The sequence below is a fragment of the Simochromis diagramma genome, unplaced genomic scaffold (assembly GCF_900408965.1).
Source record: "Simochromis diagramma unplaced genomic scaffold, fSimDia1.1 OVJJ01000481.1, whole genome shotgun sequence".
Classification (NCBI taxonomy): Eukaryota; Metazoa; Chordata; class Actinopteri; order Cichliformes; family Cichlidae; genus Simochromis; species Simochromis diagramma.
The window spans coordinates 3,015,386-3,043,330 of record NW_024386898.1 but is presented as its reverse complement, the minus strand read 5'-3'; the positions used below and the strand labels follow the sequence as shown (position 1 = coordinate 3,043,330).

General features: G+C 43.0%; 3 protein-coding genes and 1 long non-coding RNA gene across 6 annotated transcripts; 2 read left to right on the top strand and 2 right to left on the bottom strand.

The window, feature by feature from the left end:
* The first annotated feature begins 18 nt into the window (after window positions 1–18).
* Window positions 19–10,145, top strand: LOC120735252 (minichromosome maintenance complex binding protein). Of its 2 annotated transcripts, none has more exons than XM_040034515.1 (16): window positions 19–211; window positions 2,073–2,164; window positions 2,244–2,384; window positions 2,498–2,539; window positions 2,621–2,710; window positions 2,827–2,956; window positions 3,292–3,437; window positions 3,566–3,663; window positions 3,740–3,915; window positions 6,670–6,793; window positions 6,898–7,015; window positions 7,102–7,267; window positions 7,385–7,518; window positions 8,197–8,364; window positions 8,509–8,597; window positions 8,873–10,145. In XM_040034515.1, exons 1-16 carry the CDS (start codon window positions 154–156, stop codon window positions 8,997–8,999), a joined length of 1,899 nt encoding a protein of 632 aa, XP_039890449.1. In that variant the 5' UTR covers window positions 19–153; the 3' UTR covers window positions 9,000–10,145. The 2 variants fall into 2 exon arrangements, with proteins under 2 accessions (XP_039890449.1, XP_039890450.1); XM_040034516.1 differs by having other exon boundaries at window positions 47–87.
* On the bottom strand, window positions 9,420–21,897 carry inpp5f (inositol polyphosphate-5-phosphatase F). 2 transcript variants are annotated; one of them, XM_040034510.1, is made up of 20 exons: window positions 21,234–21,897; window positions 19,383–19,463; window positions 18,821–18,957; window positions 17,992–18,117; window positions 17,656–17,841; window positions 17,509–17,565; window positions 16,954–17,152; window positions 16,607–16,786; window positions 16,238–16,305; window positions 15,712–15,836; window positions 15,526–15,603; window positions 15,304–15,424; window positions 15,047–15,175; window positions 14,536–14,653; window positions 14,234–14,432; window positions 14,031–14,102; window positions 13,877–13,950; window positions 13,563–13,691; window positions 13,369–13,456; window positions 9,420–13,226 (listed from the first exon to the last, which is right to left on the bottom strand). In XM_040034510.1, exons 1-20 carry the CDS (start codon window positions 21,328–21,330, stop codon window positions 12,062–12,064), a joined length of 3,429 nt encoding a protein of 1,142 aa, XP_039890444.1. In that variant the 5' UTR covers window positions 21,331–21,897; the 3' UTR covers window positions 9,420–12,061. The 2 variants fall into 2 exon arrangements, with proteins under 2 accessions (XP_039890444.1, XP_039890445.1); XM_040034511.1 differs by having other exon boundaries at window positions 17,656–17,823; window positions 21,234–21,890.
* A 349-nt stretch (window positions 21,898–22,246) lies between these two features.
* bag3 (BCL2 associated athanogene 3) lies at window positions 22,247–27,807 on the bottom strand. The gene is made up of 4 exons (XM_040034523.1): window positions 27,080–27,807; window positions 24,962–25,300; window positions 24,496–24,840; window positions 22,247–24,353 (listed from the first exon to the last, which is right to left on the bottom strand). Exons 1-4 carry the CDS (start codon window positions 27,275–27,277, stop codon window positions 23,628–23,630), a joined length of 1,608 nt encoding a protein of 535 aa, XP_039890457.1. The 5' UTR covers window positions 27,278–27,807; the 3' UTR covers window positions 22,247–23,627.
* On the top strand, window positions 24,581–26,061 carry LOC120735257. Its single transcript, XR_005696210.1, has 2 exons — window positions 24,581–24,690; window positions 24,982–26,061. It is a non-coding gene; the product is annotated as an uncharacterized LOC120735257 (long non-coding RNA).
* Window positions 27,808–27,945: the final 138 nt, after the last annotated feature.

Genomic DNA, 27,945 nt, shown 5'->3' with positions numbered 1-27,945 from the left:
ACAAACCCACTACGCTCTCCGTCTGGTGACGCAAATTTCCCGCCCTTCACTTCAGCGATCCCGTGTATGGGGAAAGTCAACAAACTGGTATTTTCACTGTGATTTTTCTTTGATATATTTTCTAATCTCCGGACCTTTATCACCATCTAAACCATGCCTTCCACACATGACTGGATTAACGACCCCGTTGGTGTTGTTGAGGGGATGTTTGGTAAGACACCGGAACTTCACTCAGTAGGGCTAATGCGTGAACCTAGCTAGTTAGCTCTCTGACTACGTACCATGCCAACTTTGCACATTGCAGGTGGCTGTGTGTGGTTTCTTTTTTCTTTCTCTTCGAAAAAGCAAATGACTTACACTTATCTTACACTTTTTCGTGTAGTAACTGTACACACGCCAGTGCCACACATCAAGACGGAGACGGATTTTAAAGAATAAGCGGAAAAATCCACATATTCCTTAAAATCTTAAAGGACTGACATTTACGTGTCACTGGTGGGGGCGGTTATATTTAAGATTAATAAAAGTTGCTTATATCTTTTAGAGATGTTGTATCATGTAATTCTAGTAACTCTTTTATCTATTTTCCTTCCAAACCCCCACATTATAACAGGGTTTCTCTTTACCCTGTCTCACTTCTTTGCTCAACATATTACATTTTTACACTTACTAGTCACTTCATTAGGTACATCTGTTGAACTCTTCAATAAGACATATTTAATCTCTCTAATATATGCAGTTCCAGAATTGGATGAAATGTGTTTTAATTGACTTTGAATGTGGTATAGTTGTTGGTGCCAGACAAGCTGCTTTGAGTATTTCAAAAACTGCTGATATACTGGGATTTTCCCCCATAACCATCTCTTCGGCTTACAGAAAATTGGTCAGAAGAAGAGAAAATATCCAGTGAGGACCAGTTGTCTGGTGGAAATGCCTTGATGATGTTAGAGATCAGAGGAGAATGGTTTGTCTGCTTTGAGCTGATAGGAACGCAACAAAGTAACTCGAATGACTACTTGTTAGAACCAGAATATGCAGAAGAGCATCTGTAAATGTGCAACATGTCAAAACGTGAGGCAGATGTGCTACAGCAGCAGAACACTTGATTTCTGCTGCAGAATTTGGATGGTAGGATCAACATTTGGCATAAACAACATGAAAGCATGGCTGCGTTCTGCCTTGCATCACCAATTCAGGTTGCTGGTGGTGTAATGATGTGTGAGGGATATCTTATTGTCACACTTTAGGCCCCTTAGTACCAGCTGAGCATCATTTAAAAACCACAACCAAACTGAGGGTTGTTTCTGACCATGTCTATTCCCTTTATGTCCACAGTGTGGGGGCGACCGTGGCTCAAGAGTTGGCCGTTTGTCTTGTAATCGGAAGCTTGCCGGTTCGAGTCCCGGCTTGGACAGTCTTGGTCGTTGTGTCCTTGGGCAAGACACTTCACCCGTTGCCTGGTGGTGGTCAGAGGGCCTGGTGGCGGTCAGAGGGCCTGGTGGCGCCAGTGTCTGGCAGCCTTGCCTCTGTCAGTGCACCCCAGGCTGTGGCTACAATGTAGCTTGCCATCACCAGTGTGTGAATGGGTGGATGACTGAATGTAGGGGTCCATAGGGACTAAGTAAAGCGCTATACAAATACAGGCCATTTACAGTGTACATCAGCCTGTGTGGAACGGGAGATTCACATCATGGCTGACAAGTCTGCAGCAACTGTGTGATGCTGTCACGTCAATATTGACCAGGATCTTCAAGGAATCTTTCCAGCACTTTGAATCAGTGACATAAAAAATTAAGACAGTTTTGAACGCAAACAAGTGGGAGGAGCACCTTTGATCTTTGCCAGGATGTACTTTGAAAATGCCTGGTTGGGGTAGTGGTCTGTGGTGGTAGTGGAGCTTCCATGATTGCTCACACCAGAGGGCGCTTTCCATAGTGAGACACTGAGTGAGGCTTGAAAGGGAAAATTCTTATCTAATGCAGCCCAGCTAAGCTAATTTTGCTCTACAACAACCATTTATCCAACTTTGAGTTTTGATTTGCCAATAAAATTATGCCTTCTTGATATTTCAGCCGCTTCCCAGAGTAATCCAAGCTCTGGCTGGGAGGCGAGAGCCGTGGAGTTCTTCAAAGATCGACTGAAAGAGAAGGACGCTCACACCTTGGTAATACAAATTACACTTTAAACAAAAACTTGTGCACGAATGACAGGCTCCTAATCTGTTTCTGCACACTTTGATGCAGGTCCCATCTCTCAACGACATCCCCATGCATTACCTGAAGCCCAACAGCCTCGTGAAATTTCGCTGTTTCATCCAAGACATGTTTGATCCAGAGTTCTACATGGGAGTCTATGAGACTGTCGATCCAGCCACACAGGCTAAAGTACGCACTTCTTTATCCTCTCGCCTGCTGTTATTGGTACGAGTGCAGCCCTTTGATAATCTTTGATAACTGTTTTCATCTTTCATCCTCTTTTTCTGTCTATTCTTTCACAGACGTTGCGATGTGGGAAGTATAAAGACGTGACAGAATGCGGGGTGAGTCTCTTCAAAGACTCATTCGCTATAGATGGCTCATTTTAGCTCCAACTTGGTTGTTAATGGGTGTTTCATCTGCAGGTGGATTTTAACTCTAAAAACACAGTAACTGCAGAGCGACAGACTTTCTACTGTGTGCCAATCCCCGGAGAAAACCCCTGGGTCAAAGAGATATCCTCAGCTTGCAAAAGACCACATAGAATCGCTCTTTACGCAGCTGGCATTCGTGAAATGTGCATTTATATCTTGTGATCTGCTGCTCCGAGTTGTCCTTAACTCTGTTGCACAGATATGCCAACAGCAGCCAAGCAAGAGTGGTGCCTTCCACCTCGTACGTGCCAAGCAGACAGAAACGAAGCTACGAGGAAGACGACGACATGGACACGCAGCCACAGAAGCAGAGGGAAGCGCACGCTGGTACGAGTGTTCAGAATCGGCATTCGTTCGATAAAGTCAAATTTACTGTTGGTCAGAATAAGAGTGTTAGCATAAGGTCCAACTTATAGCTGCTCTTGATCAGTTACATTATATCATTTTATTGTGTCATTACTGTCATTTTTGAAACGCTTTGATAACTTTGTGGATCCGTCCTTGCCTTGTGAGCATCGTCTAGACTCCTTTTTTCCTTGCATTATTGTGCAAATAGAAATAACTTGTGCTTTATAAAAGAAAATAGCATGTTTAGAAAGGCTATGTTGAAAATCCTGTTTAAAAAGCACTTTTGACAACGGTTTTATTTTTTCTTGCTGCAGGTCCTCAGAGTCCCACAGAACATCACGGCAACGGCGACTTTAAGCGGCAGGAGACAGAAGCTCCCTCCAGCCAGACGACATCTGCCTCCCACCTCGACCTCAACTTCCCCCTGCCGGGAGAGAAAGGCCCTTCCTGCCTAGTCAAGGTGCGCTGTGTCAGTTTATTCCTCTTCCAGTACTGAACCGTTTTGAACAAAGAGGTGATTTTAGAGACGATACAGCTATCATGAGGAGAGTTTTAGGACACATGCTATAATGTGCGTATCATTGGCAGGTCTACGAGGACTGGGACAGCTTCAAACTGAACGACATGCTTGAGGTCTACGGGATCCTCTCCGTCAGTCCCGCTCTCAGCGCCTTAGCCGACGAGAAGTAAGACACGTACTTTGATTTTCCTCCCTGCCCTGATCTGCTCGGTTTGTTTCTCATTGTTGACGTTTCCGTACAGAGACGCCTCTTCAAACCTGCTGGATCCCACGGAGTCCATGGAGACGGCAGAGGAGCAGAGGGTGCACTGCCCGCCAGCCTCGCTCGTTCCACGCCTCCACATGCTCTACGCCAAGCAGCTGCAGCACAACAACCCCCTGCTGCCCTCTGCCGCCACCTCGGAGGACAACAGTGCTTGTAAGGACAAACAGTAGAGTAGTAGGCCTCCAAGTTTCTTCATACTTTTTCCTCGTGTATGTTACATGCCAATCACACAGCCAGTAAGCATCCAGGAAAATATTTCATAATCCTGCTACAAAAATAGGTATCGCAGCAGGGTTTTTTTCACAGATTTTAATGAGATAGCTGAATGTAATCTCATTTACATAGCATTCTGCTAAATAAGCCTGAGTACTGGGGTTGTCTAGATTTCACTTGACAACTTGAAGAAGAGACACTTTTGGCAAGTTTGACTTCATTCCTCCGGAGGGATGAAGTCAAACTTTATTAAAAAAACATTAAGTAAACAACCCGATGCTTCCAGCACTGCAGACAAATCAGTTATTAATGTGGGCGACACATTTAAACTGCTTTGACTACATAAATATTATTTGCGGTGACTGTGCAATACTTTAGTGATACAGAGCCTCCTTCAGCCGTCCTCGGTGCTGGAGGAAGCATGAGAATCCTTCAGTTCTGTGCACTTTTAGCACTGTTGCCGCACAGCAAAAAGAGCCTGGGGTCAAATCTAACATTCACGATATTCTCCGTGTAGCTCAGTGGGCTCTTTCCGGTATTCCTGCTTTCTCTCACAGTCCAAAGACGGGCTCCTTAGGTTAACTGGCGATTCTAAATTGGTGTGAGGAGTGGATTAGGGGCAGGTTCTGATTATCGATTAAAATCGATTCTAGCTTGGATAACGTAAAATTGATTCATTAAAATCCTGAATCGATTTTAAAATGTAAATATATTTTGCCCGAAACGCCAGAATCTCAGGTTAAACCTAACAAAATTTCAACAACCACCAAACAGCTAAAACAGTAAATGAGAGCAGGTACATGGATTCTGCACAAAGACGTAAACACAAAGCGCGGACCTGCCGACGGATCAGAATCAGTGAGATGTCGCCTTTCTCTCGGACACGGTCGGGGCTGAAAGCCGACAGCTCGCTGATTCTGATGTTTCGCCAGGTCTGCGCTTTGTGTTTACGTCCTTTTTGCACTAGATTCTGAAGCTGCAGGTTTTATTTCTCTCCAAACAATATTGAGTGAACCAGCAGCAAAAGAAGATCCAAACTACGCTTCACATAAACATCATCATGAATTCACTCTTAGTTTTGCTATTTTGCTCTCTCTCTCTCTCTCTCCCTCTCCCTCTCTCTCTCTGTTCTTCAAAAACAGTTTCCCGTCTAAAAATCTGTTTTCTTCATTATTCGCTTGCGCACAAGTCTACCGTTGTTTACAGCGCTGCCGGCCGCTGTTTTTTTTTTCCTTTTACTTACTTCCGAAAAGAAAGCCTAATTTCTGCCGTTCAATAGGCTACTGAACAAATTTAAACGTCTTAAAATTAGCCATGTCTCTAATAAAACCGCTGTAACTTTACCTGATACTGCTGAAGTGAAGCAATGTTCATAGGTTGACTTTCTTTCGTTTTTTTTAACTACTGCAGAATATTTTTAAGGTTACCTGTTATAAAATCCCAGGCCAGGAAAGTCGCCTTCATGTTTTTCTGAGTTTTATCCTCAGCTACTTTGACACAAATGCATCTGCTGTGATGCTCACACCTTTGATAAAGTCTCGCAAGTGTCAGCTTTCTTTTTATAGATATAAAAATATGGAAATGTACTGATACGTGATCAGAATTATAATATTTCTGACTGAGGCAAAATTCGCCCGAATCGAATCGGGATCGAATCGATTCTAGAAATCAGTGACGATGCCCAGCCCTAGAGTGGATGTAAGAGTGAAAGGGGGTCTCTGTGTATCTGTGTGTTAGCCCTAAAACAGTGCCGACCTGTCCAGGGTGACCCCGGTCTTCCTCTGTGATTGCTGGGACAACCTCTAGCCCCATCTGAATTGGATAAGCATAACGTGATAACATGGTCTGTGTTTTGTTTTGCTTTGCTCAGAGATTCTTTTTGCTAAAATAAAATCACACTGATTACAGGTAGTCTGCAAATCGTCTGTAAATATGTGGACGTTTTGTTTTGTAGTTGTTTTCCATATTGGTTAAAGTTTAGCGCTAGCCCATTAAAAGTCACAGAGAGCTGAAAACGCACCGCTCCTTCGACTCTAGTTGTCAAAGCCCGAAACAGATTCACAGAGTCCTTCTCATTTCTGCTCAGTTTTCCTTCTTAGTTTACTCTACAGTTTTTATGTCCATGAACACAGTCGAGGTCAGGTTAGCAAGATTCAAAAGTTTTAGTAAAACATTAACAAGAGCTGAAGTTTAGTTTCTGTAGCATCAAACATTTACCCATGAGTGTTCCCATGAGAGATTTGTGCACATTTAAGCATGTGATGCACAGCAGTAACTCATTCATTTGGTTGCTTATGATAAATGGACATTTCTGACAGGATTACTGTGTACTTTACTTCCGACAGCTGAGTTTTCACACTGTCTTAATTTATAACACACCATTTAAAAACAGTCTGAGGTGTTTACTAAAGTGTGCATGGATATCAAGGAAGTCGCTTCAGTAATTATCAAAGAAGATAACAGGACAGATGTACTGTCAGATCTCATTAATAAATAATATCGCTTAAGCAGGGCGACTTGTTCCATCAGTGTTGTAGGAATGTTTAATGAAGTGTGAGAAGTATTAAAATCAAGCAGGAAAACAATCCCATTAAACTGAAGTTCATTTGCCTTGAAAAGCTTTCTAGTAAGAGGAACAATGCAGCGACTGGTTCAGACTGGAGCTGAGTTGATTCTTTGTCCTTTCTTCCTCAGTTTTAGCTTCGACCCTGAGCGAGATGTCCGCTGTCAGAGAAGAGCTTCTGGCATACTTGACTCATGTCCTCCTGGGTGATGCTCTTGCAGCAGAGTACCTCATTCTGCATCTCATTTCTAACGTGTACGTAAAGTTCAGTATGTGAGCTTCCTGATTATTATTTTTTTTGTTATTTTTTTATTTGATGGTTTCAAACTAACGCCAACACACTTTTATTTTTCTTGTAGGTACGTGAGACGGGACGTCCTCCCGCTGGGCAAGTTTACTTTGAACATGAGTGGCTGTCCTACTGTTGCCTCGTACACTGAGCGCCTTTATCAGATCATCCAGCAGCTCGTGCCTTCTGTGAGTTATCAGCGCAATCGGTCGCAGGTACTGCTTGGTTTATATCTGGATGAACTGAGACACACTCAACATTGTTTCCCCTGCAGTCACACTACCTGGGCATGAGCCTCCAGAACATGAACCAGATACGGTTGGTGCCTAAGAAGGACTATGTGGCAAACCGGCTGGTGAGCGGCGCCCTGCAGCTGGCCAAAAACACTTCCCTTTACCTAGATGAAACGCAGCTGGAGCAGGGACAGCTGGACACAACAGGTGGGTCTTCTAGAAGACCACAAGAGGTCGACAGCGAGGACTCAAACGCCGCCATTTTTCCTGTCCTTGTGACTGAACTGGGTTGGATCTGTTACTCTGTTGTGTTTGTTGCTGCAGGTGTGCGTAACGTCACGGCCTTGGGGAACCTGATCTCGTGGCAGAAGGTTGATTATGACTTTAACTACCATCAGATGGAATTCCCCTGCAATATTAACGTGCTCATCGCGTCAGAGGGCCGCTCGCTGCTGCCGGTAAGAACGCAGTGAAAGCTCACTCCCACCCATCGCGGATCCCTCCCAGCACCCTCGCCTCGCTCCCCACCCCCGGCTACGGCTAGGGGAGGGGTTCGGTTTCCTCCGGTGTCTCACGAAGCAGAGCCGTGTCAGACACTGGTGGTTGTTTCCAGCCGGCGTCACGCTGTCGTCTCAGCTGACATCGGTCGGCCGCAGCCAGCCCTTCAAGCCGGCGGCTTTAACCAGAGTCTCGCTGTGTTGCGAACAGCCTGAGGAATGTGCTGTGCGCTATTTGTGTGTGCTGGTCTAATGGGTTGCCATGGTGGCAGCTGTGTGCCACGGGAACAATCCCGGGAGAGGCGTCAGGCTCGGCCTGCTATTAGGCGAGCAGTGAAGGGCAGCATGCTGTAAACAACTCCCACGGTTCATTAGAAGTCACAATGGTTACATGGTTGTGTTTACTGTTTACATCGAGCAGCTATTGGCTGATTAGAAGCTGGAGGCTCGGCTCGATCAGATGCTTAACCGTCACCAAGGCTGTCTGCCGTGCTCTGAAGTTTTGATAATATGCCAAAGTAGGCGGGCATGCAGCACACAGGGAAACTTTTGCATAGCAACACCTAGTAAAAAAGACATCCTTTCTGGATATGGACTTCCTCTATGGCACACAATCAATATTATTCTTTATCTCCACAGTCTGACTGTCAGATACACCTGCAGACTCAGGTCGCTCCATCCCACCTGGAGGAGTATCTCAGCACCATGCACATGCTTTCTCAGGCCTCATCACAGCTCAACAAGTTCAGAATCTACCTGAGTGTGGCTCGGCTGCTTGACTACAGCATCTCAGATGAAGTGACAAAGGTGAGACAAGCTCTTATACTTATACAGTGAGTTGAGTTTCAGCTAGTATGGTAGCTGTTTCTTCATGTATCCAGTCTGTTTGAGCAGCTCTTTTTATAAGTTTGCATACAAGAATTAAGTGTCTCCTTTTCCTCCTGCACTCAGTCAGTTGAAGATGACTTTGTAGACATGAGGAAGGATGACCCCCAGAGTATATCTGCCGAGGAACTGCACAGGATGCTCGTTGTGGCGAGGTGGGTTGTGATTTATATAACTGCCTTTATGTAGCATTTAATTAATTTTCATTCATGAGAATAATAACAGCCCCTAAGGCACTTTAGAGTGTTAAGCAATAAGCTATAATCAAAACTGAAAGCACCATAAACAGGCTGATGATAGCTTCACGCCTCAGCGCAGCCAATTTCTTTTTTCTTTTTTTTTTTTTAAACTCGCTCGTACATCTCATAGATCGTCTCAGACTGGCAGCTTATTAAAACTGAGATGTGGCTCTCTGCGAATCTGTCCGTAGGTTGTTGTCTCTGAGCCAGGGTCAGACCTCGCTGTCCAGAGACAGCTGGCTCCGAGCCAAACACATCGAGGCGCTGCGGAGGAGCCGGATGGAGCAGCACAAGTGTGTCAACGGCAACGAGCCGTGATCAGAGGCAAATGACATGACTTGTTTGCTTTTTTCCCCCATTTGATATCTAAACAGTTTGTAATAATGTTTTCATTTGCCACATAGTTCAGGTATTCACTTTTTTTTTTTTTTTTACTGTGCTGAGCTACATATAAGATTTAGATACTGTTGTATGTACACTAACATCGCAGTTTATCATCACACTGAAGTACTGCCTTAAATTCAAAGTCTCTTGTGGGGTTCACACCAGAGGTTAAGCTCTACTAGACAGAAAGGTCTGTTTACAGGAAAAAAAAAAAAATTTCTATCTTCAAAAAAAAAAAAAAAAAAATGTAAATAAAGGAACAAGATCTGGATCCCTGTTTGTCCTGGTGCATTTTTCTTCCTGGGTTAGTATACTGTGCTGTGCTGTTAATACATTTGACAGTAAACATGCAGCAATCTTTTAGTCACTTTTTATTCCAATGAAATATCTGCCTAAACAAGTGTACAGTGCACCCTGTTATCAAGTAACACACCCAAAGAAGGTAAGAATAAATAGGATACTTTTAATATACAATACAATCTCAGTACACTGTGGAAAACGCTGACAGCCAGTTGGTAAGGATATGAACACAGACATCCAGATGAAACCATGTTAACGCAGGAAAAATGTGCTTAAACAGTGCAAATCAAATGCTTGGAGAGCTCCAGCCACAATGGGAGTGGGCAACCACCAGACGATAAATCAAGAGGTGACCGCAAAAGCACTTGGTGTGAAAAAACGGAAGGAAAGACCAAACTTTTAGCCAGCAAATACAGGATTGACTAGAACAGGCGACATTTGCATATAAAAAGCAAGACACCGACACTCTAGCACTGTGGACTCTTTCAGGAATGTGGAGGATTAAGTTTCCTTCTAGGCTTGAGAGCTGCCCCAGTGTTTGCAATCCTGAATGAAGTTTTAAAAACACCGCTTACCCTCTGTGTTAAAACCTCACAGCTATTACCTTGAAGCTTTGGCAGCACCACACACACATAAACACACCATCAGCAGCACCTAGAAAAGCAGCCGAGTCTCATTTATAATCAGACAAAATATACAAGTGTCCCGCATCTTATCTGGTGGTGAGCAAGCCGAATGCAGAAAGGAGAAAAACAAAAAACAAAAAAAAACAGGCAAAGGTAACACAAAATATGTGACAGTTTATCTTGGGATATCTCAGCTCAGAGCAAGCCAGATTCATATCACAGTCTGACACCAGCAGGACAGGGCAGCTGTGATTTATTATAATTTCTTCTGGTGTCTATAACAAGATCCTGTGGTAGATTTGTTTTTTTTTAACAACAAATTAACTTTAAAAAAAACAAAACATGTACACTGTAACAAAGTTTACACTTCCATATTATAAATAACTGGGATCTCAAAGGCAAGCGGTCCTAAACACCAGCAGCAACAGGATGCTCCGATTTACAGATTCACTGTAAACCACAAACACAACAAAAAAATAATAATAATTCTAAAACCTGCCCATTCCCACAGACAATGAATGTGCCGTTATCACAGTGAGATATCCCAACATAAAAAGCTCCGATGACATGCACCAACCCTGAATATCTTTTATACAGTACACAAAATGTAACATGTAAGACTTAAAAAGGTAGATTTTGCCATAAATACCTGATATACATAATCCCACTTTAGTTCCCTATTAAGGCAAATATGCTTTAAGTTTGGGGAGTGCATAAAGCGTCAGTGTTTCTCGTAACTGCGTGGGTGCAGTTGCATATATACCTACTATATGCAACTCGCCTGTCTTTGTCAAACATGCAGTTTTCAATGTATAACGCAAGCTAAGGATTTAGCTCATAAACCCTCATCGTGTAGGTAATTATTATAACCATTACCAGAATAGTTATTTCAATACATAAATCTATCAAAAACAACTCCAACCAGATGTTTTCTGGTTATTCGTGGTTAACAATGACAGTACTGGGCGTTCTTTCAAAATATAATGCTCATAACTCTTTAAACTTCACCTTAGCATCAATACAAAAAGCCTAAAAGACAGCTCTACTCAGAGACAGACAATACTCACTGTACATATCAACAACCAGGATACTCTAAGTTCTTAAATAGTCGTTATTTCTACAGCGGTATATCTTCTAAGTTACACTCGACAACATTGATATTACATAGGATTACTACATAGATTATGTCGTCTGGCTAGTTTCTGACAGCTATACAAAGGGTACTTTTCAACACAGAATAGTCCTTTGGGAATCACAAAAGATATTTGGTTGGTTTCTACGACGACTGTTACAAACTGAAGGGCATTACTAGCTCACAAACGCCATTGAGTAACCAGGATGAGTTTATCCTACAGTACATGATAAAATCAGAGTTGGTCTTTCGACATGCAGCTAACTGCTTACCTGCGTCGTCAAAAATCTGTTGTTACCATTAACCTCACACTCGAGCATTGTGGGTAATTAAATAACTTCGGACTAAGGACAATAACATGTTTACACACGGAAATACTCTGCATACCACTCTCAAAGTATATGAGTTTAAAAGCCTAAATATTTTCTTTGTTCTTGGTTGTTTGTCTCTTGAGCTAATCATATAGTAGAACTATTTCTGGAGTGACTTAAGTTGGATGGAGCACTAAGACTTTGAAAATTATTACACCCTCCAAGTACTCAAATTTCTATCAATATGCCATATTTTTTTTATTCATCCTAGGTACTGTGCACTACTATGCTGAGACATTTATTCAGCATTCATCTGAGAACTAGTTAATAAACCATAAAAGAGAGGAGAGTCAGTGTGCAAGGTTGCATGGCAAAAGATCTATGATTCAGTGCCCTCGAAAGTAGAGTAACCCATACATATGTGCACGTAAACATAGTAACTACTATGATGGGCTTTGGGGTATTTTTATCAATTCTGTACAAGAGTCATTATTAACATGGGCAAGTTTAACTTAAGAGCACATTTCTTGGCCGAGTAGTGACACCATGTGCAAGCTTTTGCTACTGCTACGTTACGGGAAGTTTATACATGACAAACGACTCCAAAGTGCTGCTACAAGGAAAGCACTAGATCTGAATGATCCTGGTCTGGCACTGTGTAAACATTGCCTTCAACTCGTTCTCTTGGACCTCGTTGACAGCTTCTGGCTCGGGGCTTTTCTGTACCTTTGCAACTGCAAAATTGATGCCCTGAGTGAATCCCGCCTGGGTCATGCTGGCCACCTGGACCATGGAACTCTTGATCTTGGCAAAGGGGGACACCACTCGGCTGCCGTTGCTGTCGGCAGGCGAAGGGCCGAGGCTGCCCTCCACCTGTGAGCAAGCGCTTTTCTGAGAGCCTCCTGAGACTGCAGAGCTAGGCTTCTGGATAGTGAGGAGGCTGGAACTGGAGGTAGAGGATTGGACGTCTAGCTGGGATGGCCTGGGGAGCTGAGGCTCCTCCTGCTCCATCTGCTCTGAGCTTGGCTGCTTGTTTGAGTCTGCTGGGTTCTTTTTATGCACAGGCACTGCAGGGTTGTGGAGTGGAGGTATGGCAGCTTGTGGCAGCTCTCCGAACACCTCAACAGGTTTGGTCTGTGCATCCTGGATGAACTGGTGGCAGTAGGCATCGATGGGAGTACCAAAGTCAATGAGAATGGCTTCTTCAGCCACTGAGGCAGCCCCGGGAGACTTGTCATCACTAATGTGAGTTGAGCTTTCTTGCTTCCCGTCACAGCCCGTGACCCGGATAACAGAGGGTATATTTAGCTCTGCGCTACCGATGGACTGGGAGCGGCTGCCCAGTCTGGGATTTGATGCTACGATGCCGCAGCTGGGCAGCACATAGTCCACATTTTCTAAGGACCCAGAGCACGGGTGCTCCGGGTCTGAATTATAAGAATCTGAATCTGAAGAGTGTCCATAGTTTTCATTACCAATGTCTTTTAGGGCTCCCGTGCCAGCGACGTTATCTGATGTCTCCAAGCTGCTGTCCGACTTCCACAGGTTGACATGCATAGTTGGCTTTAGAAAATTGACTTTTACATCAGGCTTAGAGAAGCTGCCCAGCTTACCGAGGGGCTTGAAGGGGCCGATGTTCACATTTGTCTTGGTCTGTTTCACTTTCTGATTTAGAGTGGAGAATTTATTGAGGATAAAACTTTTGCCTTGTGCAAGGCCGGAGCTCCCTTGAACTTGGTCAGCAGGTTTGTTCTGGATCCCCATGATATCCTCGTGAGGTTTACTCTGCCGCCTGGAAAACACACGCAACTTAAGTCACAGCTCTGGCTGCTGTCTAAAAGTTGGCAATGCAGTCTGAATGTTTAACTTCGTTACACTGAAATCATATCAAAGAGAGACCGAGTTGAATGCTAATCAGCATAATTTGTACTTACCTCTCCAGCTTCTTTTCAACCACAAGCAGGTCATTCCCTGTAGCCTGCTTAGTTATGCGAAGCATCTCAGCTATGCACTGCAATGTATCTGTGAAATGTCACAGTGTTAAGTCTTAAGCAATATCTGCACAGTTTAAAGTGTAAAACTAACTTTTTCTCATTTTATTTAAAGAATTCAAATAGTCACACACTACCTTTCCCATCATCCTCGGGATTTCGCGTTGCAGCTCGCAGCGTGTGAAAGTATCCGCTAGTTTCCTCGTTCTTGAAGTGCAGCCGCATACAGCAGAACTTTGGCTTCCCGAACAGAGTAGGCTCAGGACCTGCAATGCGAAGTGTAACTTCTAATATCCGTTTGTAGTGATTTGCTTCCGTTTCATGAATCATAATGAGCGCAGATATTTCTAAAAGGTTACGGAAGAAACTGTTAAGCACACTTCCGAGAAGTGTTGAATGACTCACTGAGTCTACAAGAGCTCTCACTTCTCCTTGGAGTTTAACTTCTTACCAATTTCGATCTTTTCCAAACCCTCTAAAATGAGGCGTTGGTACTGGTTGACTTTATCTGCTTCTTCATCATAGCTACAAGGAAATAAATGTACATATAAGTCAAATATAAGAGTTGGGGGTTTTTTCTTTCGCAAATTTAAGGTTCAACTTACAAGGCAATATAGTATGCTTTATCAGACAGGAGCAGCAGCACATCTTCATCTTTGTTGGTTGCATCAATGAGGCTGGTGGGAGATAAGAGAACAGTGGGATTAAAAGAGCACGGAAAAGCCTCGATGGAACTATAGTTCAGCTATATCCTGATTATATAAAGCCATTAAGCATCAACGCACAGTCAGAACAGCATTTCGCTCACCTCATGTCACAGTTTATGAGGGCCCAGCCTCCGTGAAACTTCTCATCGTCTGGTAACAGCAGCTGCATGTAGGTCTGCAGAAGGAGGCTGACTTGCTCCTGGGCCCCTCTTTGGCTCTCCTTTTCTTTTTCTTCATGCTCCTTCTCTTTACTGAAGATGGAGTAAAGGTCCTCCGTCACTGGCAGGCCCATCATCAGGTCTGCAGACAGAAGCAAAAGGAGTTTTAACAAATGCAAATTAAGGACTGATTTCAAGACACTATAGGTAGAAACCAATATGAGTAGTTTTTTGTTTTCAAATACCAATCACTGCTTGTCTGTAAGCATCCCTAAAACGGTTCAGATAGTAGCGATTGGCTGAGTTCACCCCGTCCTTCATGACACCGGCCAGTTTCCTTTCTCCCGTCCTGGTGAAATCCCCCTAAAACAGGACAAAAGCGTTACCTTTAACTCGTCGCACTGCTTTTTTTATTTAATTATTTGACGACCTGAGTGCAGTGCTAAAAGGTTATGTCCATATTTGTGACATCCCTTTTTGTTTAAATATGGCTTACCTAACACTTGTGTATTTGCACATTCACAGTTATTGCCCAATATGACAATATATGAGAAGTACTGTTTCTGTTTTTAACACTTTTTTCTCTCTGTCAAGTCTTCTAAAGAACATTTAGAATACTAGATGCTTCCCTGTGTGTCATTTGGTTCTGAAAAGGTGCTGTTCAGTAAGTTTACAGTAGGAAAACATTACACTGTACTCAGATTTGGGTAGCACTTCTAAGTAGGATTATCCCCAGACCTCATACAATTAAGATACCTTGAGAGCTGCTGTGCCAGCGTACTGTCTGCTGATGGTGTCACCGTTGTTTGCCCACATGACCTGATAAATCCTGTAACACTTGAGAGGCAGAGGCTGCTCTGGAGGCATCACACCCAATTTCTTCAGCTGCAGGAAGAAAAGCACACATAAAATGCAATCCTTGATATTTATAATGGTTATGACCTTTTTTTTTTAATAATCAGGATTTCTAAAATATAAGTTATCATAAACAAAAAAAATCCAGAATATCACACCTGTTGTTCCATCACTACCCGGGCAATAGCAGCTTGGACCACATTGGTCCTGTCAAGACAGTCCATACAGTTTACTCTGAAGATGCCCTCCTGCTTGCAGATTACTCCTGCTTGGTCCACCCTGGCAGAGGGACACACAACCAGAATCAAGACACATTCACAGAAATCGCATTTTGACACCAAACCTATCATGCTATAGTGCTCAGGTGGCACGACACTTACCAGGCCCACTTCATGTCAGTGATGATGTCAGAAATGGCATCTGTCAGTATCTGCACATTCTCAAACTTCATGCCGCGGCTGAGAAACAGGATACAAAAACCATACAGGGGAAGTGAATGTACTGTGGTCATATATAGATTGTGAAATTCGTGTAAAAGACGCTCGTGTAAAAAGGGTCTGTCTCACCAGTGCTCGTGAAAGTCGAATGAAACATAAGTGAGGTTAGAGTTGTTGTACAGGAGGACTTGTTTCAGATATGCATCACCAATTATCTTCTCCCGCCCACTTTGATCCACCAAGTTAACGATGACCTAAAGAAGACACCAAAAAGTGCTGTCACTGGATTTTTAAGATTTTTGGGTTCAGTGAAGAGTGAAAAAATAAATATTAACTTTATCACATGAAGAAAAAAACAAACAAACTGGGAAACAGGCTTAAGTCTTTAAAAAAAAAGCCAACAGCTGAGCTCATCACAAGCTTAAATAAAAGTACTGCTACACTACTGTAAACACTATCTGAAATAATCCAAGCTACTGACAAGCAATGTCACTGATCATTAGCAGGATGTTCTGTTTTAGTTACAACAGGAAGCGGGTTATGCAAGCACTATGTATAGCTGCAGACACCACAACCCAAAGTAAATAACAGAAAATGCATTTAATAAATAGCCTAAGCGGATATACGAGTATGCACTCTGGTGAGGAACACTCACCTGCTTCTTGTACAGTTTAAGTTGTTCTTCAAAGTGAGCAGCAAAGTAGGTCATAGTCTCCTTCTCTCCTGAAATGTCAGGTGAAAATATGCATTAAAAACTTTTTTATTATTATTGATTCTGGTGAAAGAGTTATTTATGTTGTTTCCAATGCAAAACAAGGAGGCAGTCACAGTTAAAATAATTTACTGATTACAATCTATAATTTATGCAAGAAATAAAAAAATAATAATAATCAGAGCAAGGGCAGAGAAGCTAGGCTACAATTTTTAAGCTACCTCATGAGAAATTGCTACTGGAAAGATTTCTACACAAAGAGTGTCAGAAACCATCAGTTTAGGTCTAAATACAAGATAGAGCTCTACTGACCTTTTTCTATCCGTGGCCGGGGGTTGTAGCGATACCCTGCCTGACTCCAAAAGACAGGCACAGAGCCACGAGTCTGCACAAAGGACAGAGTGTGGCTGTGCACGTGAATCAACTGCTCCGTCTCCACATAGTTAGCTACATGGCCGTCTGTATCCACTCCTCTGCGTTTGTACCGCATCCCTTTGGGGGAGAATAATGCATGTGGACTATTCAGACTATTTATATCCTGGATCATGCTTCACTTGCAGACAATAAATCAGCTAGCTACCAGAATGTGCCTTAATTACTAGTTGCAGCCCATGCAACTGGACTGAATCAGAGCATGACTCCCCTAAGGCAAACTCTACCTGCGCGGTGGCGACTACGTCTGGAGATCAGGGCCACAGTGAAACGAGGATGGATGTCATCAACACAAGTGATCTCCTTTGGTGGGGTGTCAGGGCTGCTCCGCTCTTCATCAGAGGTCTCATTGTAGTTTACCACCAGTTCCTCCACCTGCACAAAGCCCTGGATGATTGGTATCACCCAGAAGTCAACCTCTGGGACCTGGAACGTTCAACAGACATTAAGAAAAAAGAAAAATAGCCGGACAGATTAAAATTTAGTTTGAGGCCAGGTTGATAAGAAAGTACTTTGCATCCCGCCTTTGAGTATTTTCATGCTGCTTTTGATAACGCCCTGGCATTTATCAGTACATACAAATGCCACATTTAAACAGCATGACCAACTACACTCTTTTAAGCTGACTATTTTACAGAAAATACAATGACTCTGTAAGCAGTTTTCAGGAGAGCACAGTGTTTTCATTTAATTCTAATTACTCAGGCCTGAAAATAGAAAAGCAGCACTAAGCAGACGCTCTCTGTATTTCCCAGTAGATGGGTGGGGCGGGTGTTCAATACCTGAAGGTCAATAAGTTCTTGGATCATATGTTTATTCCAGAAGAAACGGTCATCCACCTTTAACACAGAGTAAAAACACAGTCAGCCACAATAAGGAGTTTTTGTAGTAGACATAAGCAGAATAAAATAACTTCAATAACTCCAAACCTGCTTCCACAGAGGCATGTCAGACTTATCAGAGTCTCCTTGACGCTGGACACTGTTTGTCAGGTCGTAGGTCATGCTGTAGTAGAAGGAGTCGGAGTCCATGAATATCTTGTACAGCTCATCCAGCAGCCGCCTCTCCAGGCGTTCCTTCTCTTTGTTTTCCTTGACCTGGAAAGCAGGGGAATACTGGATTGGGCAGGTGGAAAGAAAAAGTAAGTCAACAAAAGAAGGAAATCCTAGAAGAACTTCAAAGCCTTCACTAGTTTGAAAGAGAGGAAAGGTAGGGGATCAGTTTCAAGATGATAATCCATGCTTGTGTGTAAAACAAAACAATACCTTTTTCTTGATGGGCACAGCCACATTAGATTTGATCTGACTTAAAGTTTTCATCAGCTTGGACTCATCTGGAGACTGGGCCAGCTTCTCTGGTTTGTCGATGCCAAAGTGATGCTTCTTGCAAAGCTGGAAAAAAAAGAAAAGAGGATGGTCTATCAAATTTCTGCAGCTTTACAAATCGAAACATGATAGTGATATTTAGACCATCAAACACGTTCAATGGGACGAGGACAGAGTTGGAAAAGAAAGTGAATTTGGTATCAGATGTCAGATATTAGATAACCTCTACAAAAACAGCCAAATAGGACACTAGAGTAAACTATAGTAGCAATACTACTACAGGGCTGCTGTAAACAAGCCAACATCTACACTGATGCACACACCAGGATTTCTATGCACAAAGGGAGACACGTGTTCATTCTGCGCTATAAGGGACAAGTGGACAAGATTTAAAAGCCATTGTGCTAACAATCCACCGCCATTATTACTCACTTGGAAATATTCTGTCTCACCATCCACGAAGCTCCCCTGAAAAACTCAAATCTCAGCAATCAACATCCTTTGCGGTCTGCTGCGGTTATTTTATGTCTGCATGTATTTTTTTATTTTTTTTAAACTAGATATGTGTGGGCAAAAACAAAACTTATCTAAACAACTTCTACACCTCAGTCCATTCTCAGAGCTGAATCATACACTGACTCATATAGTGTATTCTTGGATACATTAATACCAATTTAGGATTTTAACTGTTAGAAGTACTGCCCAGGGAACTGAAAGCATGATTAAAACAGAAGTTAAAGAGCAGAATAAACAGCGCATGTGTGCACACCTCCAGCTCGAGCTCCTGAGGCTCTTCGTCAGACAAGGGGATGACGGCGATCTTGGTGATCTTGTAGACTTTGTGGTTTCCCGGTAAGTGGCCGACCAGCGCTTTCTGACGGATTAACACAAGGCCGAGAGGAAGATCTGTCAAGAGGAGGGGAGAAGAAAAAAAAAAAGGTGGGGGAGTTGCATCACGGGTGCAAAATTCCTCACATTCTGAAAATGTGTGAAGAAAGCAGCTGCACATCGGTCATTAACGGCAACACAAGAAATCTCTTAAATAATATCGCTTATACTAGAATGTATAAAAACAACAAAAGCACTCGGCATCATACAAATCGGGGCTTGTCATCAATTGAATCATCAGTATTGATTCACTCCTCTTGATTACTACACAGATTTCAAAGCTCTTTCACACATTTCTTTTCACACCTTTACTGGTGAATAAGAAACATCCTGAGCACCGGATGATTTGGCGGCTCAAAAGTCCAAGCACACACAGATGGAAAGCACTGGCGAGAATGCGCCTGCTCTGCGAAGTGTTCAAAGGTCTTCCGTGCTCCACGTACCTGTGTGAAGCTGTATCTTTCCAATGACACCTTCCACCAAACCCAAACACACTGGGTTCCAAGCTAACAGCAGGTCTGTGGCTGAAAGAAAAATACAGAGATGAAACACGACAACAATGCTGTAATACATGCTCTGCAGCATATAAGAAGCCATAAGTAACATTTTTCTGCAGACACAGTTTGTCTGTTTTTTTTTTAGTCACAGTTTTGCATATGAGTTAATCAAACAAAAGTACAGTAGTCATGACAAAACGACAGTCATAGTTGGCTGGTGCTCTGTTACATGCAGGAACTTGTTTTTTGTTTTTTTAATTAATACTTAGAACACTCTCAAGCCTAGATGATGTGAACGCTGTGTAAAGGTGGTGACAACTCACAGGCAGTAGACTTTCTGTCTCAAACTTGTAAGGTCTCTCACTGTTTGTTCGTGCATATCTATATAAAATGACAGCTATACACTTGCAGGAAAGTCTGCCTGCTTTCATTTTATTGAATAAAATGTGATATGATGCATGAAAAGACAAGCTTTGCCTATTTATTTATTTTTTATTTCCGAACACCAGGTCAAGTATAAGGTCAGCCCAGCAAATAAAACGCAATGTTCTGCATTGGTGAGAGATTACACATCACAGTGGAGGAAATTGGAAAAATGTGAAGGGCGTGGCTAAGGGTGGAGAACATGAACTGTAAGCTGCCCTAAACAATGAGTCTTCCTGTTCCACAAGGCAGACAATTTAATGTGCGGGGGAACCGGCTGGGAGGGCCCCCACAAGAAAGGTCTAGAAAACGGCAAAATTTAATAAAAATAAATTAAAAAAAACGTAAAAAAACCCCAAACAAACAAAAAACCAGTTAAAAAAAAAGTAACAACAGCTTCACATAGAAAGTACAATCAGTGAAATACTTAACTATGTGCGAGAGAGTGGAGTGGAAACGCAGTGAGGAGCGGAAACCCTTTTTCCAATTAAATAATGAAACAGTGGTGCAACTAAAAACCTGTTCAGGATGGCTGCACAACCATACTACTTCAACTGCCACAGGGGACAACCTGCACAGTTCTTGTGCTGACTCTCATAAAACTTTTTCTTTCCCTTCTGCTGGGAAAATGTTAATACCACAGGCCTTGGTATTCATTTAACGTCAAAGCATGTCCAATCATTAGTCACAGCTGAGCCAGTGTTTCAGTACTCGCTTATGTGAATCAACAGCCAGAACCTGGCAATAACACTCAATATGCTAGCTTTAAATTTTGGTCTTTGTACACTTTTATATCGGAATTATATTATAATTTAGCTCTCATTAATCAATCACTTTTCCGGTTTTTTCACCTTCTCGTTGTCTTGTTTTATATCAGATTTGTCTAAAAAAACAAACAAAAAAAAAACTAAAAAAAGAGCTGAAGAGTGAGATGCACCTTCCAGTGTGTAACATAAAGAGCAAAGTCAGAAGTTTGAAGTCTGTTAGGGGTGTTGGCACTGTCGAAATGAAAGCAAAGAAGCGATCATTTCAAAGCTTGGGATCAATGCTTGAACCATTAAAAATACCGTTTAGCAAGCATTTGTTGTGTTTAACGGAGGCAGGTAAATTAGCTTCGATCTAATAATCATCAAAGGGTTTATTACAGAGATGAATACGCGTCAGACACGAGAGATTAAGGCTGCTGATGTGTTTGAGGTACACTGGGACAAAACCCAATGAGCACAGTGATGCTGTCAGCGTAAAACAAGCCAGCAAAAACGACGCTTCGTCTTGACTTTAGTGTTAAGTCCAAATGTTAGTGGCACTGTAATGTAATGTTAAATGGCCGGCTGCAGCAGTGAAAAGCGACATCCACATCCAGTACCTACGTACCAGGTCTGACGGTCATCGTCCCGTCTTTTCGGCTGCACCACAGAGCACGGTCCCCGCTCTGAAGAATGTAGTCGTCTTTAGCTTGAAACAACTCCATTTTTGTCTCTTCAGGTTACACAAAAACAAACAACTAGCTGGTCCGACAGCCCGGTCCTGGTCCTTCACGTCTCGACGATTAACCGTCGATAGCCTCGGTTAGCCCGTTTCCCACTGGCTCGCGTGCTACTAGAGCTAGCTACCTAGCGAGCTAGCGGGAGCAGCAGCTGGATGCGTGTCGGATTTGTTTATTCCACTTCTGCGCATATTGATACTCAAACTCGCTCTGTACCGGAGTAGCATCCCTTCCCACGGTCATGCTGGACAGAGTGAAGGCGGCTACACATCAGTGAGTGAGAAACAACCCCGGGGTGAAGCAGCGGTGAGCCGTTCAAGACGTAATAGGCAGTTTCCTGGTCTAAACAATGACACGTGACATCCGTCATCACCGGTGTGTGCAGGTACTGATCATACCCCCCCCCCCGTCATACTGTTTACCATATGATTACTGTAATTGTTAACTAATCTTATATTTACACTTTAAAGGACTAAGAAGCTATAAAAATGTTACCAACACATTTCCCAGGTGTTATTATTTAACCAGCCACCCTATAAGGGCACAATACCACAGCTAAACCAGTACTGGGCTTAAATCTGAATGATAAATGCTTTCAAAATTAGGCGGTTATCTGCTTGAATAACCACCAGAGAAATATAATATAATCGTTAAACTCATGTTAGAGGTTAAGCTCATTCATCAGCGAAGGGCTCATTTTAACTGTCCACACCCATCCAGGAAAAAGAGGGCAGAAATGTTCCCAGTCATGATTCACTGTGAGCCTTAGGGAACAGGGAGGGAGCAGCTGACCTCACACTGTGTGATAACTGTTAATCTCACCATGGAAAAGTCTTTAGCAGGAAATAAGGCAGACTTAAGACAGCTGCCTACTAGGCACGGGACACGTTTGCATTGGAAATGGAGGATACACATACTTGTGTTTATTAAAATCAGGCTTGATTTGGTAGCTGGCCAAGTGGACATATACGTATACATATATACAATTCAATTACCTGGTAATTTTCTTGTCCTTGAGTAAACGATTAACATAAAAACATAAAATAAAAAGGCTCACACTTTGAGAATCTTTGGGAACCCAAGCATCAGTCAAAATTCATGTCAAAGTCATTTTATTTTCAGCCATACCAACGTGAATTTCTTTCATCAAAGCTACTAATAAACCGTGATCAACATTAAGCCACGATCTATAATTTCTGGTTAAGAGTGTTAGACAGATGGCTTACAGTCTTGTTAGAGTAATAAATTACTACACAAACAGTGTGATCATAAAACTGACAGACTATAGTGTTTTGGGGGGTATTTTATCGCTGTTGGCATCTTTAAGGCTTTTAGGGCCATTTGTGTGTGTGTGTGTGCGTTAGTGTTATTACAGATTGTGGCTTTGGTAGTTATACAAGGACATTCTGACAATCTCTTAACTGCATCTCCTATTTAGCACCAAGTGCTGATTGTCTCACATCTCAAGTAAGATACAAATCTCACCCTCCATTTATTATTACACATTCATTAATGTACCAAAATACTTCATATAATGATATAAATACTAATATCATGATTTGAAATAACGAGAAAACCAATTCACATACAAACACTCAAACACATCAATCAAAACTCCTTTAACTGATATACTTAAAACGAAGTGCTGCTGATTTTCAGCATGATACAATTCAATGATGGCAAAGTGCAAAGACAGCAGAATCAGTAATGCACCAAAAAGCAGCTTCTAATAAACATATTCACTGTGTTCTGTGACAAAGCAGCTCCAACATGGCCATGTGGCGATAAAGGGGGAGAAATGCTTTCCTTGTTGACTCAGTTTAGCAGAGTTCTGCTTTAAAGCCCCGACGTTTGCACTTGTGTACAAACACGTGTACCGACTGGATTGTGAAAAGCTTCGTATGATATTCGATCTGACAAAAGGCAATTACACATGACATTTCTTAAGAAAATACTTATGCTTCTCTTCCATTTATTGAAAAAAGGCCTCTTATTTAACCCTTGCCTGGTATTTGTTGTCAACCAATAATCATGACGGCCGTCTTATTATAAAGACATCGGCACAACATAGAAGGCAACAACATTGGCTTGAAAAAACATGATTGCACTGAGCTACCATCAATTATGTGCTGAATGGCTGGACATACCAACACTGTTAATCAATGCATGCAACTTCCACAAATGCTGTAGGTAGAGGAGGAGGAGAGTTAGTCAGAGCAGACTTATCCACTATCAAATATACAGCAGGTAATCCCTCTTGACTCTTTTTATGAAGTGTGCAGTCATTGCGATGTCTCCTTTGTCATCTCAATGTTCTCCTTCATGCTGGGCTCTCCTTTCTGTCCCTCCATCACAGTCTCCTCCAGTTGCTCTAGTTCTTCCAGTATGGTCTGGACGCGACGGACTCCGTCTCGTCTCGCTTGCCGTACGTCTGAACGGCCCTCCGGGTCGACAGAGTCCAGCGCTAAGAGCTCTTTGGTGAGCAGCTCCTCCAGTAACAAGTATTTCTTATCATTCTTCTTCCCATCAAAGCACTTCACCTCCTGCTCCAGTTTAGCGACTCTTTCCACTATCTGCTGTACCTTAGCTAAGCCTGGGTGGATGGGACCCTGAGCAGCTTGTCCAGCCTCTACTTTTCCAGGTGGGACCTCTGGAGGAAAAGATTTCGTGTCCTGGGGCTCTGGTTTTGGAGGTATTTGAACTGTGATGTCTGAACTGTGGTGTTGTGGTTGTTCAGGTTGCTGAGGCTGTGGAGACGTTTGAGGTGGTGCCTGCTGAAACTGCTGTGGCTGCTGGAACTGTTGAGGTTGCTGAGGTGGAGGCTGCTGGAAGTGTTGAGGCTGCTGAGGTGGAGGCTGCTGGAAGTGTTGAGGTTGCTGAGGCTTTTGGACGTCGGCTTCTGTGTGCATCGGCTGGGGGAGCTGCGTGTTCTCGGGTTTCTGCTGCATGCTTTGTTGTTCCTGCTCCATTTTCTGTGGCGGCTCTCTCGTGAGGATATGCTGCTGAACCTTAGAAATCAAAAACAATTTATTGGAATCTGTCAAAATCTAGGCCACAGCATGCTAACAGGGAAATCAAAGCTTTATATATATCTGAAGAAAACAAAAAACAACAACACGCCAAGTGAATACACAGAAAAAGTAAAATTACCTGTGGCCTTTCTCCCATCACTTGTGATATAACAGGTGACTGGCTTCTGATGTGAGGAGGGAGATGAATGGAGGCAGTATCGCGGTGCTGAGGAAACAGAGTTGGCGAAGCCTGTTCCCGGGGGGGCTGCATTGCAGCAGAGTAGCCGGGCCATTCATCTGTCTGAAGACGATGGAAGGGCTGCTGATGTTCTGGGTAAGGGATGCGCTGAGAGTAAACTGAGGGATTTAATTGAACCTGTGTCTGTCCCCCTCCACCCTCATGAATCACTGGTATAGGGATATAACCAGACTGGAGACCGGTGCTGCTGGGACGTGAAGGTTGGTGATGCGTAACAGTATAAGCCTTAAAAATAAATGACCAAATTAAAACAGTCAAAATTCAGTAGTTGTTTGAAAATTGGAACATTTCTGCCTACTGTAAACATTATACTCCATCTGGTGGCACATTTAAACTCAATTCCCACCTCTGGTGTCTGTGAGACAGGCGAGCTGGTCTTTCCAGGCTCAGAGGAGGAGCTGTCTGACGGGCCATGTAAAGGCGATCTAGGCCTGCAGTGGAGAACCGGCGTTGGGGAAGGTGTCCGCCCGTCTGTCCGGATGTTCTGTGCAATGCTCGGCTGGATGTAGGAATAACACGGGTGCTGCTGCTGCTGCCTCAGTTCTGCGCCTTCATGAAAGACTGGGATGGGAACATAACCTGGGCGAAGAATGGGGTGCTTCATCTCCCTCACAAAGGTCTTCTGTGTCTCCTGAGGACTTAGTTCTGGCTGTATGTTGGGTCCATTTGCTGACACTTCTCGAACCTGAAACATAGCAATATAGCAATTTATATAACCTTGTACTCAGATGAATTACAGTTGCTATTGTAGTTTATTGCAAATTTTAGGCATCGGTTGATTACAAAATGCGCTTTAATATATTTTTACCCAACCTATTCTTGCTCATGGGTGTGTAACAGAAGCAACATTACTTTTATATATGTTAAATATTCAGCTATAAGCTCGTCCACTTAAAGAGTTACATTTAAGTCCACGTACAACAGGACATTTTACGATGTCCCACTAAATGTTTTTTTCAAACTATTAAGGAATTTTAAAAAGGAAAGTGTTTTCCGTCCTGAGGTAACTGCAGAGGTTATAGTTTAAAATGTCACAATTTCGCAGAGGGATGCCAAAAGTATCACCTCATTGAATCTTTGATATGTGAACCCACAGGCTCTGGTGCGTTTCCCATCAGACAGCTTGCTGTTTCCGTGATGAATATTATTGTTGATTGTTTCACAATCAGAGTAACATAACCTGGATGAATGTCCTGACTTATCCAACAACAACAGTTACCACATCCTTGGATCTAATAATATCAGCCAAACATTAGGATTTTTACAGAGAGAGGAAATGTGGTTTGCTTTGATTGAAAAAAAAAAAAAAAGTAAATATACGAGTTCTTTCCACATAGCACAGTAAATTCTTTCTTGAGCAACATTTATTCATCAAATCATATACAATCCCAGGATACATTTGTATGCATACAAAAGTAAAATGTAATTAAAAGAAGGGGCTGGGTACTACAGTGTGACTAGTAAATCGATGCTTTAAATGTCCATTTTCTACTGCAGAAAGGCGCTTGTTTTCTATTAGTATTACTTTAGAATAGACACCTGCAGGTGACAGCTATGGATGGGTACAAGCAACAGGTCTGCCAGTTCAGCACTCAGTTAATGGCATAACTGAAAAGTGACAAAAGTTGTACCAGCTGCCCGAAACACACCCAAAGTAAACACCTACAAAGCAAACACTGCATTTATCTGTAAATCAGTGGCATTCTTCCAGTAGGACTAAAGTAATGAAATAGCCGTGAACGACCCTTTGCCCTCTGCCACTATGGGACACTCCACGCTGCCAGCACCATTGCACCAATTTTATCCCCCAACAGCTGTGTCTTTCTAGCAGATTCCTCTGGACGCTAACTTTGGACAACAGCGTCTCTCTCTCTGAGACGAAAGATTACCAGCTGGCAGGCTGTGAAGCTCACTTCAGCCCACGGGTTTTCTCTGCAGACCTGTGCGCTTTCACAACACGGTTTTTAATACAGCTGAATGCGATACGCGGGGGGCAGCCAGCGCCCGGCTACAGCCGTACACAACCGAAGCAAGTGGACCAGCCTCGATCCTTGTAAGGGAAAAAGTTTAATATGAGCAGGACGTCGCAGCAGTGTTTTCCACCGTGAAAGAAACACATTAAAATACCGGGGAGCTCATCATGGGTAGCCTTTTGCATGCTGCAGAGTGAGTCATCGAGTAATAATAGTGTTAGATCATGACTCGGGAACATATCAGAGTTGATCACCCGTTATAATGGGCTTATGAGCTGTCCGTGAGGGGGAGGCAACGGTGCCAAACAGGGCCTACGGTCAACAAGACTAATATATAACAGTGATGTAGCGCAAAGGCTTCTGCCGCTTTAACAACGCAACAAACCAAAACATGCACCACAACCGACGCACGTCGACAGAAAAAAAATAGCGGCGACACTGCCGTTAGCCGTTACCGTTAACTAACCAACTTTATCCCGCCGCTCTTTTACCTTTTTCGTGTCGTGTCTCGGGTCATTCCAGGTTGTGGTGCGGTTGTTGTGGTCCACGAAGAAGGGCCATCCAGTCTGAGGGTCAATTTTTACTTCCCAACCGAGGGGGAGAGGGTCGTTGTCATTACTCGCCATGGTCAGCATCGGTGACTGTGTCTTCATGCCGTTCATATTGCTGGCTGTCGAGTACTGAGACATTTTATACGGGCGACGGACGCTTTAAAGATTCCTTCAAGTGACGTGGAAAAGTGGGCTGGAAGTTTCTCGAAATAGCAGGGTTAATGTTGGGGGCGGACAGCGCTGGATACAGTGGCATGGGTTCCCAGATTTTTTATGTCGCAGGCAGACCCCCCTCACATAGGCACAGAGTAAACCCTCGGTATTTTTTTTTTTTTTTTTGCCCACCCCACCAGGCAACCTTTTTTTTTCATCTTTGCTGTAGCTAAATCACAGTGTCCTGTCTGGGCAGAGAAGAAATCACCCTTATGTGTACAGTGGGCACTGTGGACCTTCCTCAGTTTCCCTTGCCCCTGGACCATTTTCCAAGACAAGGGAATCCCAAAGTGTTTGCTTAAAAAGATGTTCTCCAAATAGATGTACTCAGACTCCCACGTGATAAATGCTGTCCAAGGGAACTCAGTCTGGGTTTGCATTGATTTGGTGCACAATTATGTAACTGGTGGTGTGATAAGTGTGGGCACAGTGACACGTCTAATGACTGATCTTTCTTAATCAAAGGACTACTCCAATTGTGCCCTGTACTACAAGGAAAACACCAGTGCAGCAAACCTTTGATTTCGTGGGATTAACAGTGTCACAAAGGTTCGACACATGGATTTTTAAAGGTGTTTGATATTTTGGACATT